At 45.3% G+C, this 14,281-nt stretch overlaps 1 protein-coding gene across 3 annotated transcripts in view; it reads left to right on the top strand.

The window, feature by feature from the left end:
- The window catches only part of ctnnb1 (catenin (cadherin-associated protein), beta 1), a 39,822-nt gene that overhangs the window by 19,836 nt on the left and 5,705 nt on the right, over positions 1-14,281 (top strand). For 2 of the 3 annotated variants that reach the window (XM_085989318.1, XM_085989317.1), the window contains exons 2-11: positions 6,083-6,143; positions 8,317-8,544; positions 8,843-9,096; positions 9,385-9,623; positions 10,583-10,784; positions 10,877-11,021; positions 11,108-11,211; positions 11,617-11,955; positions 13,111-13,269; positions 13,359-13,478. In XM_085989318.1, coding sequence (XP_085845444.1) covers positions 6,131-6,143; positions 8,317-8,544; positions 8,843-9,096; positions 9,385-9,623; positions 10,583-10,784; positions 10,877-11,021; positions 11,108-11,211; positions 11,617-11,955; positions 13,111-13,269; positions 13,359-13,478 — 1,803 coding nt within the window. In that variant the 5' untranslated portion in view covers positions 6,083-6,130. Of the gene's footprint in view, positions 1-6,082; positions 6,144-7,302; positions 7,406-8,316; positions 8,545-8,842; positions 9,097-9,384; positions 9,624-10,582; positions 10,785-10,876; positions 11,022-11,107; positions 11,212-11,616; positions 11,956-13,110; positions 13,270-13,358; positions 13,479-14,281 lie in introns of all 3 variants that reach the window. The other variant, XM_085989319.1, reaches the window with a different exon arrangement.

Genomic DNA, 14,281 nt, shown 5'->3' on the forward strand with positions numbered 1-14,281 from the left:
CGATGACCTTTCATCAGAACTGGAAAAAGTTGTCTCAGATTTTAAGCAAGGGCAGGGAAAGGGGGGAGGAAAGAACAAAAGGGAAGGTCTGTGAGTGGGTGGAAGGCAGGAGAGATTAAATGGCAAAAGAGATGATGGGTGCAAGGCAAAAGAAGATGGTAATGGGACAAGTAAAGAAACAAAAGGTGAGTCTAGAAGAGGTGTAAATGGGAATGGCAGAATCATCAACAGCTGCCATGTGGAAAAAGCAGGGGCAGAGGTTATGGTCTGAAATTGTTGAAGATGATGATGTTGGGTCCAGAAGGCTGTAAAGTTCCAAATCGAAAGCAGGACTTGAGCCTGCCTCTCTCCTGTGGTCTTGTCAGCACTCAGGTGGCCATGGAGAGGGTACACCTTTGAGGTCTTCCGTGACCAGTGGGCAACACAAGGAATGGAGTGTCTTACCGATACCAGTAATATTATGATTTTGTTCCTTTTTCGTTACATTTATTTTACGGTTAAGTTCCTTTTATTAGTTGTGCCCAAATATTTTTAAAAAGGCACATATAAATTGGTTTTCTGTTTGATTACACTGTGTTGCCCCATTGGCATCAATGTTCCCTTTACGCCGCGTGGCCGCACAGCATTCGGTTGAATCGTCAAGATGGCACCCGAGACGGTCCGGCGCTAGTGCGCTCTCCCTGCTTCGGGCGGCCTGCTCTCGCCGCTCGCTCCCGCAACCGTAGCAAGGTGTTCGGCGAGTCGGGCGGAGGCAGCGCAGCGCATCGGGACGCAGCAGCAGCCACGTCGACCCGCTAGGGCACATTGGCCGGCTGCTCCTCAGCGGGAAGGCATTCCTGGGAGGAGGGGAGCCGAGCATGGTGGCCAGAGGCCAGACCGGAAGCGGGAGAAGCAGGCCCGGGCCGTCGGACCGTGGCCACGGCGAGGTGGAGGCTGCGGTGACCGGAGGATGTGTTCAGCGAGTCGGGCGGAGGCAGCGCAGCGCATCGGGACGCAGCAGCAGCCACGACAACTCGCAGTCCGACTGGGAGGAGGGGAGCCGAGCATGGCGGCCGGACCGGAAGCGGGAGAAGCAGGCCCGGGCTGTCGGACCGTGGAGCCAGCGATGGTGAGGTGGAGGCCGCGGCGACCAGAGGCAACGCAGCGCATCGAGCAGCAGCCACGACGACTCGCAGTCCGACTGGGAGGAGGGGAGCCGGGAATGGTGGCCAGAGGGTGAGTGGGAGAAGCAGGCCACCACACGTGGAGCCGAGCCGGCAACAGTGAGGAGGAGGACGGAGCGGCTGAGGGACATCGTGCTCCCACTGCCACTGGATGCCAAAGAATTGACTTTCTGAACACGGCGCTGTAAAAATAGCTGACGTGTCCCCACGGGGAGTAAGCATTCCATTGTACTAGTACATATGGCAACTAAAATTGAATTGAATAAAATTGAATTGATTCTGCAGCTCCCCACAGCTGGCTCAACGGCATTTAAATAGGAAAAAACGCGCACCGAAAAATAAAGAAATGGAAGGAAACATTCTTATGGATAGTTTGGAAAAAGGTATCTGAAAGAGAAGACAAGCTTGACTCCAGTTAAGAACAATGCTGCAAAATTTAAGTTGCTTCTACATTGCAGCCTGGGTTTCAGTAAGGCAAGCTAACAGAGGCACTCATACTTGTTTTGGAACTAATGGATCTCCTGTAGTGTTGCTTGCAGCAAGTCCAAATCTGGAAATCTCTTTCCTCAATGTTGTTGAGGCTGGGGGTCAATTGAAAATTTCAAAACTCGGATTGAGATATATTTGTTCTGCAAGATATGAAAGATTACAGAACCAAGGTGGGTAGATAAGTTAAGGTACAGCCACGGCAGAATAGGCTTGAGGGGATTTAATGACATCGTCCCAGCACTATGAAAGAAATGGGAAACGTCTGAGTGACATATGTCATCAACTGAAATGTGCTGTTGCCACGGATTTACTCATTCCAATAAGATCTGTCGGCCGAGATAACCCAGTAGGAAAATGGGTCTTCCCTCCAGCTACTTCATCTTGATGTGGCTGCCTGATGTGGGAGTCGGCAGATGGGCAGCAATATAGAAATGACACTTGGAAAATGGCCAGCTGCAAGGTATTTATAAAAAAAAATAAAAAATAAAAATCAATTAATAGCTGTTTTAGTAGCGTTTCTGCCCATTGACATTATTAAAATAAAATACACGAAGTACAGATAAAGGTGTAAAGTAAGGTTAATGTTTCGGTTGGAGACTCATTCTTAACTGAAAAGTCTGCCTTCCTCCTCTCCTAGCTCTCTTCTTTTCCCCCCCCCCCCCCCAGTGCTGTTGGGCCTGCTGTACATTTCCAGGTTGTGCTGCTGTTTTGTTGGAAAGGTTTGAAATAATGAGTCTTAAATTGCAGACTTTTGCATTTGACCAGCTTCCTCTAGAAGCGACTTTGGTTTAATGCCAATTAAATCTAGATCAGTGAGCTTCCCCAGTGGCTTGGTGGGTCAGTGTCTTACTGAGCTGGTCGAGAACCAGGAGGCATTCAGGATTGTCTCCTAGACTACTTAGTTATCTGATTCCAGCTGGTGGCATGCCTAGCCCTACTGTTGTCTGGACTAGATAAAAGGAATATCAGCCAGGTTTCTATTTTGGATCACTACCCAGTGAACTTTTCTGATGTGTGCACAAGGAATGTGCCTCTTGGATTGTGTAGCCTGCTAATGTTTGCTGCATGGCGCATGAAAAGCAGTTGCTTGGACAAAATGGGTGGGTGGGGAGAGGAGGAGGAGATTGTTGGCACCCTGTGGAGTTAACTGCTTCTAAAGAGAAAAAGGAAATGTTTGATGGGGCGAAAGCAGCTCAGTATGTGACTCATGTGCCTATTGATAAATATTAAAATCTAACCATATGTTACATGTTGCCTAATACTCGTGTTGTAAGGATATGGTTCTTGTTGGTTCTTTGAATCTGGGTGAATAACTCGCATGAAGGATTTGAGTGCAGTCCCCACCATTTACACAGTCCCCAGTTATCGGTCAGCTGCTGACTATTTGCAGTTGCCAGAGGTGTCACTTAAACCCTATTAAGCAAGTAGCTGTTTGCACCATGTTAAAGTGTGACTACCTGTCAGAGTCCCAACCTCTTTCCCCCTTCCCCCCCCCCCCCCCCCCCCCCCCCCCCGCCATGGCCTCTAGAACTGCTGCAAACCCTTCAATCTGGTTTGCTGAGCTGGACACCTTTCGGCTCAGTTTTAAAATTAACACGGTGGTCTGACCGCCTCTTAAACCGAGCAAGGTCTTCAATCTATTTATTTTTATAAATAGAGATATAGCTGACTTATTATCCCATGTGTTGTTTCAAACTCTGGAGCCTAGCAGTTATACTGGCAAATAATGGCATCATGGGAGTTGTTGAAACAGCTGATGCCAAGTTCCTTCAGCGCAGTCGCTGCTGTTCTGTTAGTGGTTCTATATCGGATAATCTCTGGGTCTGGTGCTTGTTGAAGTGGAAGCGTGAATTTTGTTTTATTTTAAATTGACCATATGAAGAGAGGTAAGTTTATGACTCACAGTTGAGAGTTTTACTTGGCTATGTTTGAATAACCCTTGAATAGCTATATATATTTTTTTAAATATTCGTTCACGGAATGTGGGCATCATTGGCAAGGCCAGCATTTATTGCCCTTGAAGGTGCTGGTGAGCTGCTGCCTGCCAAGGTTAAGTCATGAAATAGTGTGTGCCTGTAAAAGAGACAGCTTGCGTCACTGAAGTCCTAACTTTTATCAGTTAAGGCAAAAAGAACTAGTTATAACACCCGCATATGGTAGAATCATGCCAACTGTCATAAATCAAGGTTCTGCCGATTTATCAGTTTGAGCATGTTCCTAGCAGTGACCAGTCAAACTGGTGACTGTGTTCAGCTGCATCATCCTTTGTCCTGTGATGCTGCGAATGAAAAATACCTAGTAATATTGCAGTGCTGCTGAGCTTGAAACTGACTGCGAGCTTGGGATTGTGTAATATGGCAGGTTTTGTACTTCGAAGCTCATGCTGAAATATAGTCTACATTTGTTTCACTGTGGTACAGATTGATAATGGCAGTAGGCAGGTAAAGCTACTTATAGTTTCACTAAAGGGGAAAATTAATTGTTGGGAGTGTCCTCATAAACCCGTTTGTATTGGTGGTGGGCTCTGGATTTAGCTGGAGGTAATCTTTTATTTTGTTCTCATTTTTCTCCCCGCCCCCCAAAAAAGCAAACCTCGATTGGCCTTTATTTGCACTGGTGCTGCAAGAGCTAGCTTAATCTGCCCAGGGGTGTCTAGGCAATTCGAGGTGTGATAACTGGAAGATAATGAACATTCAATAGCAATGGTAATCTCTGTTCTGAATAATATAGGGGATAGTTTTAGTATACCTGGTTTTATCTGAAATGTTAGTTTCACATTTTCTGGGCAATCTCTGGGCCAGTTAACATTATACAGCCTGCTGCATGTTATTGGATTTGAACTGAAGCAAAAATGACACTTCCTGTTTATTGGCAGGTTTGAGTAGAATTTCTGCTGGCACGACTAGATTGAAATTGCCAATAGGGTCTGAACGTGGAACTGAATCCTAATGGTGTTTATCACAGAAATCACAGAAACCCCACAGTGCAGATAGAGGCCATTTCGGCCCATCGAGCCTGCACCGACACATATCCCACCCGATCCCTGTAACCCCTACACCAACACATATCCCACCCTATCCCTGTAACCCCACGTATTTAATCCCCCTAACACTAAGGGTCAATTTATCATAGTCAATCAACCTAACCCGCACATATTGGAGAACTGTTTACAGTGCTGGGCTAGAATTCAGTGGGTGTAGAAGCGATCCTGTTTTATATTGTGGGGTGGATTCTACAGCAATGGAATCCATTTAAAAGACAAATTTTTGCAGTTCAACAGACTGCATGTACCTTGGCAGTTGGAGTAGGGGCAGGAAGAGGAAATGAAGATCTGTACACCAGTGGGAGTAAAATAGCGCTTTTGCCTGTATGGAGGCATACGGGAACCATTTTTGGGCTACTTGTGGTTTTGGTTTCCTGCGCTGTCATTTTATATTGGAGCTACAGCTGAAACGCATGCACTTTGCTTTGTCTCCCTGTGGTAGTTGCACTGCTACATTGATGTTGCATTTACAAATTTTAATATAAATGTAATTCTGATCAGGAATAGGAAAAACATTATCCATACATCCTTTATGCATTAGACAACACTGATTTGTTAGATGTTTGAAGGGCAAATAGCAAATGATATAGCATATTATCAGTATATGTGGGATCCATTTGTGCTGACTCACTGACTAGTTTTGTGCTTTGCTAGAGTTTCAGTTGGTTCTTCGGTCTGTTGAGTAATTCAGTTGCCTTGTTGTAGGAACCTGGGACTGCATTGCATTCTAAATTTGTTTCAAAACAATATGCTGCATAAATCTTCATTGAGACTGCACTAGTTTCCTCCCCAGAACATAGCTTGTGTAAGTAACAGCTTTGTTTTTTTTAATTCATGCTACATTAATAAAGATGTACATTTAGCAGTGTATGGTAGTTTTAAAGAACTCAACCATCGAATTCACATTATAGTAGTAAAGGGAATTTTTTGCTCCCCGAACGGTAGTCTTATGGGGCGCCATTGTATACTTTACAGAGCTTAATGGTGACATCATGATGCATGTGGTAATCTCAAATGTGGTATTTTGCCCAAAGTATAGTCTTGTAGACAGTGTGGAGCTGGCAGGAGGTTTAATATACTTGCATCAAAATATAGTTTACAGGACATATGTGCAATGCTGCTAATGCAACTTTACACAAATTTGCGATGGTAATGGTAAATAAAATATTGAACAATGGTTCCCTGAATTTTTTCTGAGTAGCTTAAAATGCAAAAAAAGTGGTGATATGGACTAGTATCCTAAAGTGATTTAGGGCTTGTCTCCACTTATTATTGTTGATGCATTTGTCTACGCCAAGAATCCTAGATGTACTTATAGTTCACGACTTTAGTATTGTTTAATGCTAATTTTATTTGCGTTTAATCCGTTGTCTTCTATTTATTTCAGGTGTTGGAGATTAAACGACCATTAAGGCTGAATTGAACTGACTAAGTTATGACTACCTCAGGTACGGAACTTGTTAATTACTGTTCCCATAGCAGCTTATCTGCCCTGAGATGTTTAGCATCTCTCCATGGGTCTTGACTCATCCAGCGGAAAGCACATTGAGGTTTACGTGTGCCAATTAGTGTACATAAAGTGAACATTTCTATTTTTGCTTAATGTACCCTCTGGTGAGTACTTATTAATAACTTTAGGCTGATCTGCTGGAGACTGATGCAGCCCAGAGTGTGTCAGAGTGCTGTGTGCTGCCTGGGAAACTGGGTCAGATTGTAGGCAGAAATGTTGCTTCAGTCTGTGCACCCCACCCACATTCAGAATACTGAACTTGGCAAGGTAGCAAGTGTTGCATGCTAAAAGTAACACCGCTAACATTTTAGTTTACTCCAATGTTAAAAGCTTCTCTGTTGATTAAATTGAGACCCAATGTTTCTGTTCAGAATTTTCTAGTATAGCTCTGGGCACATGTGCGCTGCAGTCTTTTCAAACCACTAGTCTGGAGAGGAATCTGGGGCAAGAGGAGTAGATTCATTGGCTTTTTACAGTACTATACCTACCTATTTCATGGGACTGCTAAGAATATCCACTTGGGAGAGTACTACAGTCAGTTCGCCATGCAGTGGGATGCTTAGCTATAGGTGTCCCTTGTAGTATCGACCTTCGTGATGTTATTTGAAGATTTGGGAGTGGTTTGTCCAGGGAAAGTGGTGTAGATGGCCTTGAGCAACGCCTTGATTTTAAAATTCTCATCCTTGTTTTCAAACCCCTCCATGGCCTCGCCCCTTCCTATCTCTTTATATTCTCCAGCCTCACAACCCTCCGAGATCTCTGCGCTCCTCCAATTCTGGCCTCTTGACCATCCCTGATTATAATCGCTCCACCATCGGTGGCCGTGCCTTCAGCTGCCGAGGCCCTAAGCTCTGGAATTCACTCCCTAAACCTCTCCAACTCGCTCTCCTCCTTTTAAGGCGTTCCTTAAAACCGACCTCTTTGACCAAGCACCTGCCCTAATAGCTCCTGATGTGGCTCGCTGTCACATTTTGTCTGATTATTGCTCTTGTGAAGCACCTTGGGACGTTTTACTACATTAAAGGCGCTATATAAATACACGTTAAAATGAGAAATACAACAGTTTAATCTCTTTAATGCCCCATTTTCCAAAATAGAAGAAAATCAGAACAACTTGCATTTATAATAGCAGAACCGTAATCGGAGAAAAGCTTTGTCAACGAGCTGGGTTTTGAGGAGACCTTGGAGGAGGCGAGCGAGGTAATTCCAGAGCGTGCGGCCCAGACGGCTAAAGGCACGGTCACCAATAGTGAGGCAATGGAAGGGGGTGTGCCTCAAAGGCAGAGTTTGCAGAGAGGGTTGTAGGGCTGGAAGAGGTTACACAAACAGGCTGTTGGGTTGAGAATTTTAAATTGGAGGTTTTGGGGGACTGGGATCTAGTTAGTCAGCAAGGTGAGAGAGGTGATGGGTGAGTGGGACAGGATGCGTGCAACAGAGTTTTGGGTGAGCTGAAGTTTATCGTGGGTGGAAAATAGGAGGCAGTGATGGAGAGCATTGGAATAGTAGAACCTGGAAGTGATCAAGGCATCGACGGGCGAGGTGGAGGTGGGCGATGCTACGGAGCAGGAAGTAGGTGGTCTTTGCGATGGAATATATGGGCTAGGAAGTTATGATCAGGGTTGAATAGGACGCTGAGCGTGCGAGCAGTTTGGTTCAGCTCCAGACAATGGCCGGGGACAGCGGTTGAATTGGTAGCAAGTGAACAGAATTTATGGTGGGGCCAAAGACGGTGGCTTCAATCTTCCCAGTGTTGAGCTGGAAGAAATTGTGGCTTATCAAAGACTGATGTCAGACAAGCAATCAGTCAACACCGGCAGGGTATAAAGGTGGTGAAGTAGAGCTGCGTGTCACCAGTGTACATGCGGAAGCTCACCTCGCATTTGCGGATAATGTCAAGGGGCAGCATGTAGGTGAGGAAGAGGAGAGGGCCAAGGACAGATCCTTGGGGGGACTCTGGAGGTACTAGTGTGGGGGTGGGAAGCGACGTCATTGCTGGAGATGCTCTGCCTATGAACGGATAGAAAAGAACCAGGGACTGCGTGCTGTTGAATAAATTAATGCATCTTAAAAGCTTAATTTCCGTCTCCCTTTTTCTTCCCTCTGGGCAACAGCTGATTTGATGGAACTAGACATGGCCCTGGAGCCGGACCGTAAAGCCCAGGTCAGTCACTGGCAGCAGCAGTCGTACTTGGATTCAGGTATTCACTCTGGAGCCACGACTACAGCCCCTTCGCTGAGTGGAAAGGGCAACCCAGAAGAGGAAGAAGTGGATACCAGTCATGTGTTATACGAATGGGAGCAAGGCTTCACCCAGTCCTTCACACCAGAGCAAGTAACTGGTAAGTGTCTGATTTTTAAATACTTTTTAAATTTTATATCAACACTATTTGGACTCCAGTAGTATAAATTGGAATATATTAGTAATTAATAGCTTTGTGCTGCAAAACCTATATGTGGGTTGATTTTTCTCTAGTTTATACATGTAGAGGAATGACTCCACCACCCGTGATGCTTTTCATTCACTATTGCAGTTTAAAATGGTCTTGAACACAGTAACATTCATGAATAGGCAGTTATATTTAGCTACGTGCTTTTTATCTCTGCATTTGATTTTAACCTTTTTATCCTGCTTATTAGATATTGATGGCCAGTATGCTATGACTAGAGCTCAGCGGGTCCGTGCGGCCATGTTTCCTGAAACACTGGATGAAGGCATGCAGATCCCGTCGACACAGTTTGATGCAGCTCACCCAACCAATGTGCAGCGCTTGGCTGAGCCTTCACAGATGCTGAAGCATGCTGTTGTTAACCTCATCAACTATCAGGATGATGCGGAGCTGGCTACTCGCGCTATCCCAGAACTGACAAAACTGCTCAATGATGAGGACCAGGTAGAGGAACTTTTACTACACAAATTACTTGTTTTTGGCCTCTGCGATCATCTTTTGTCACTGGGGGGGAGAGGGGGGGGGCAGGGTTTATCAATCTAACTGATTAGCAGGTCTATGCACAACCACTGGATTTATTGACTATAGCAATTGTAATTCACTGGCTAAGGCTGCTACTGTTTTGTAAACTTGTATAATTAACTATAATGGGAATGTAAAGCTTCCAACCATGGCCCCTCCAGCTTTACTGTATATGTACTGATTTTTTTTTTCTTTCCACTTCTGTTCTAGGTTGTGGTAAACAAAGCTGCGGTGATGGTTCATCAGCTGTCAAAAAAAGAAGCCTCTCGACATGCCATTATGCGTTCCCCTCAGATGGTATCTGCTATTGTCCGTACCATGCAGAATACTAATGATGTAGAGACCGCACGCTGCACTGCTGGGACTCTGCATAACCTGTCTCACCATCGTGAAGGCTTGCTGGCTATCTTCAAATCTGGAGGCATCCCTGCCCTGGTGAAAATGCTTGGGTGGGTAGTCAGACTGCTGACTACAGTAGTGGCACTTCCTCGAGAATCTTTGGAGCTCTTGGTTTACTCTCAATGTTCCCTCTAAGCTGTGCGGCCATGCAGCTGTCTGCCTGGGACCGGCTTTTCCAGTGTTAAATTTTGCTCTAACTGTGAATGGGCCGTGTAGCCCCTTTAAAGGGGGCCATATACCCCAAAAAATAAAATTGGGGAACATTGTTTACTGTGTTTACAAAGTTTCTCTTCTCCCTCGGGCAATGATTCTAAACATGTTAACATTACTAAAACTTTGCAACTCCATTGTACTGCGCATTGGAAATGGTGGAACGCTTGTTTGTGCCTGGGATTCTCCACAGGGTCACGTGCAGAGGCCACGTGCTACTGCATCAGGGAGGAAATCGGCATCAGTTTGTTTTGATCGGCACCTCCTTGTGGCTGATTTTGAGTGATGTTAAATACCTTGGTTTTATGATGGGTTGAGCCTTCAGTAGGAACATAAACAGGGCACGGTAGCACAATGGTTACCGTTACTGGACTAGTAATCTAGAGGCCTGGACTAATGATCAAGAGACGTGAGTTTAAATCCCACCACGCCAGCTGGGAAATTTAAATTCAGTTAATTAAAATAAATCTATAATTAAAAGCTAGTATCTGTAATGGTGACCATGATTGTTGTAAAACCCATCTGGTTCACGAATGTCCTTTAGGGAACGAAATCTGCTGTCCTTACCCGGTCTGGCCCACAGCATTGTGGTTGACTCTTAGCTGGCTCCTGAAATGGGCAATAAGCCGCTCAGTTCACCACCACCTTCTCGAGGGCAATTGGGGATGGGCAATAAATATCATGCGGTATTTTTAAATACTTTGAATAGAAGAATGCAGTATTTTCTTCACACTTGATTTCGCAGCATTTAATTAGACGTATGTTTAGCAGCCTGGATAATTTTCATACCATTTTCTAGGTCCCCAGTGGACTCTGTTCTGTTCTACGCCATAACAACCCTCCACAACCTGTTGCTACACCAGGAGGGAGCCAAGATGGCAGTGCGTCTGGCTGGTGGGCTGCAGAAAATGGTCGCCTTGCTAAACAAGACCAATGTCAAATTTCTGGCCATCACCACAGATTGCCTTCAGATATTGGCGTATGGCAACCAAGAAAGCAAAGTGAGTGATTTTAAAACTAAATTATAAAAAAAAAACCCAACACAACCAGCTCGGTCAGCTTCAATTGTACTAAACGGACTCTTGTTCTTCAGTTGATCATTCTGGCGAGTGGAGGGCCCCAGGCACTTGTGAACATCATGAGGACCTACACGTATGAGAAATTGCTGTGGACCACCAGCCGTGTGCTCAAAGTGCTGTCTGTCTGCTCCAGTAATAAACCTGCAATAGTGGAAGCTGGTGAGTGCCTGGGCCTTTCCAGAGTTGTTCCTGTTGATTTCCGGCAGGTGGTCAACTTGTAAACGGTGTTTTCTGCTCCTTTTCAGGTGGCATGCAGGCGCTTGGACTGCACCTCACAGACCCAAGTCAGCGACTTGTTCAGAACTGTCTCTGGACCCTGAGAAATCTGTCGGATGCTGCTACTAAGCAGGTTCGTTCACTTTAGTGTAGGGATGAATCAAATATGAGAATCCACTGTGTTAAGTACAGATTATGCAGCTCGATAGCAATTCTTTAAACTGAATGGTTGACTGCTTAAATAGGTTGTGTACTAATGCATTTTTTTGCACAAGCAATTAGATTTCTAAAATGTGCTGTTGTCCAGGGGAAATTTGGCAGTGGATTGGTCATGCTGTTAAGAGCATTAAAACCAGATAACAGAACTGGTTGTGATTGGATCGGGGATCCTCTGTATAAAGGGACTGGTTTAGTATATTGGCATCCGCTGCTTTGATCAGTTTTGCTTACATTATGTAATGGTTCAAAAATGCGATGGGAAGTCCTGGTAAATTTATTTTAAGCAACTTTTAAATGCTGCTTTGCTTTGTGTTTTTAGGAGGGAATGGAAGGTCTCCTTGGAACCCTTGTCCAGCTCCTGGGATCGGATGATATTAATGTTGTGACATGTGCAGCAGGTATCCTTTCTAACCTGACATGCAATAACTACAAGAACAAGATGATGGTCTGCCAGGTTGGTGGCATTGAGGCTTTGGTGCGCACCGTCCTCCGAGCTGGTGACCGAGAAGACATCACCGAACCCGCCATCTGTGCCCTACGTCATTTGACAAGCCGGCATCAAGATGCAGAGATGGCCCAAAACGCTGTACGTCTCCACTACGGGCTGCCTGTAGTGGTTAAGCTCCTGCACCCTCCGTCTCACTGGCCTCTGATTAAGGTAATGTCCTAGAACATACTTTCCTTTTGAACTGAAAATATTATTGAATGGTATGAAAAAATGATGGACTGCCGTCGCTGCTTTAAGTTGGAAATGCTACTTCAGCAACCCCTGTCTCCCTTCCCCTTCTCAAAAAAAGGCTTTGTATTTGTCACAAGTTTACTTATTAATTCTTGTCGTGTGGAACCTTTCCACTTCATCAAAGACTACTGCTGTCAGTAGCTATGTCGATTCTTTTCCCCCTTGTCCCTCCCGCAGAAAGTATTGGGGTGCTTTTCACTTGTGAAGGACAGTAAGTATTAGACTATCTTACATGTAGAGGAGTTTACAACTGAACCAGATCCTTTCCTTAGGTTGTGTCTACACGTGTCTGTGCAGCAGGATCACTCATTAGGAATCCTAGTGGTCAATGTTTCCCCCTAATGGTTGCACAGCCCTTTTAACGGGCTGTTTGGCGCAGTCACAGTTTCACGCATGAGAAATTTAACAATGGAAAAGCTGGTCCTGAGCTGCGTAGGACCAGCGGACAGCTGCACGGCCGCACAGCTTAGAGGGAACGTTGCTAGTGGAAGTCCCAGGCCTTTGAGCATCTCCCTAACCTGCAGATTTTGAAGCGAATTATAGGCCCCCTACACTCAGCCCAGCAAAGATCACATGAGCATGGATTGAAACCTGGGGTTTCCTGCATGGTTCTGTACATTTACTCGGAGAGACTGGAAGGGGTTGGATATAGCAGTTCTATAGCAAATTTTTCTCATTCTAGAAGGTTTTTGCATTTTAACAGTTTTTAAAAACGTGTTTATGGCAACAAAAAAAAGTCCATTGTATCTTAAGTAGTGTTTTCAGCTGGGATTCTTCAGCATGTAGTGCCCATGAAATGGGAGACGAGTTTCCATCATGTGTTCCATAATAAAAGTAAAAAGTTTCCTTCGTTCCGACCCACAGCCGTCAAATTTATATTACATAATTTCAGCTAGAGACGGAAAATAATACTGCTGTACTTGAAGGCCCTTTTGGAGACGTGGTGCTTGAAACCGTAGTGTTCTTGTATCGTCGTATTAATAGTGACGGTTTTACGAGACTTATCAGTCTTGAGCACACACACTTAACCATGTTGATGAACCTAATAGCTTCCCTGGCTTGGTCTCTCTCTAGGCTACTGTTGGTCTCATCCGCAACCTGGCCTTGTGCCCAGCGAACCATGCCCCACTTCGCGAGCAAGGTGCCATTCCAAGGCTGGTCCAACTATTGGTTAGAGCACACCAAGACACCCAGCGCCGCACGTCAATGGGAGGCACACAGCAGCAGTTTGTGGTAAGCTTATACTGGAGTATGTTTAATGGTATATTCCAAAAAATATAGTAGAATCTGTGTTTAAATCTGTTCTGACTTTTGTTTGGCAGGAGGGAGTACGAATGGAAGAGATTGTGGAAGGCTGCACTGGGGCCCTTCATATTCTTGCACGTGATGTTCACAACAGGATTGTCATTAGAGGACTTAATACCATTCCGCTGTTTGTCCAGGTAATTTTTTTTGTTGCATTTTTTTCCTTCCTTATCCTACTCTCTTCACTGGATTAACAGATGGTGACTCCCTCTGGCACTCTGTCCACGTGGCAATTACAGTATTCATATGTGAACTTTTGGGGAGGGGCTGGAGACCATGCCGAGCTGACCAGGATCTTGTCCTCGATTGATGTCCAACTACATTACAACAGTGACTACACTTCAAAAAGTACTTACAGGAAACTCTGTTACCCAGCACCTAAATATCCGGAAATCTCTCTCAACCGGCAAAATGCAGGAGTAGGTTCAAGTAAGTTTTACTATATAATAGTGGCCGTGTAACCGGGGTTCCTGCACCTGTGGCCATGCAACAGGGACTTCTGGATCTGTGGCCGTGTAACCGGGACTCCTGCACAAGTGCCGTGTAACCGGGGCTCCTGCACCTGTGGCAGTGTACGGGGCTCCTGCACTTGTGGCTGTGTACGGGGCTCTCGTACCGTGGTAAGTATACCTCTCTGTAATACGGACTTTTTGATCAACCAGCACCACGCTGGTCCCGTCTGTGCTGGATAAAAAAAAAAAGTTTCCTGTAATTGGCTGTAAAGCACTTTGGGATGTCCGGTGGTCGTGAAAGGCGCTATAGAAATGCAAGTCTGTCTGTCTTTCAACTCCTCCACTACCCTTTCCAGTATGTGTTGCTGCAGGGCAATCGGGAGTCGAGTACCGTGGCCAGTACATCCTCTTTTCCTAACTCAAGCTGTTTGGCTGACATAACTAATTCAGCACAGACTTAGGATTGAACCCATGACTTCTCTTGTCTG

The sequence above is a fragment of the Somniosus microcephalus genome, chromosome 5 (assembly GCF_052327205.1).
Source record: "Somniosus microcephalus isolate GS21.2 chromosome 5, FLI_Smic_1.0, whole genome shotgun sequence".
Lineage (NCBI taxonomy): Eukaryota > Metazoa > Chordata > Chondrichthyes > Squaliformes > Somniosidae > Somniosus > Somniosus microcephalus.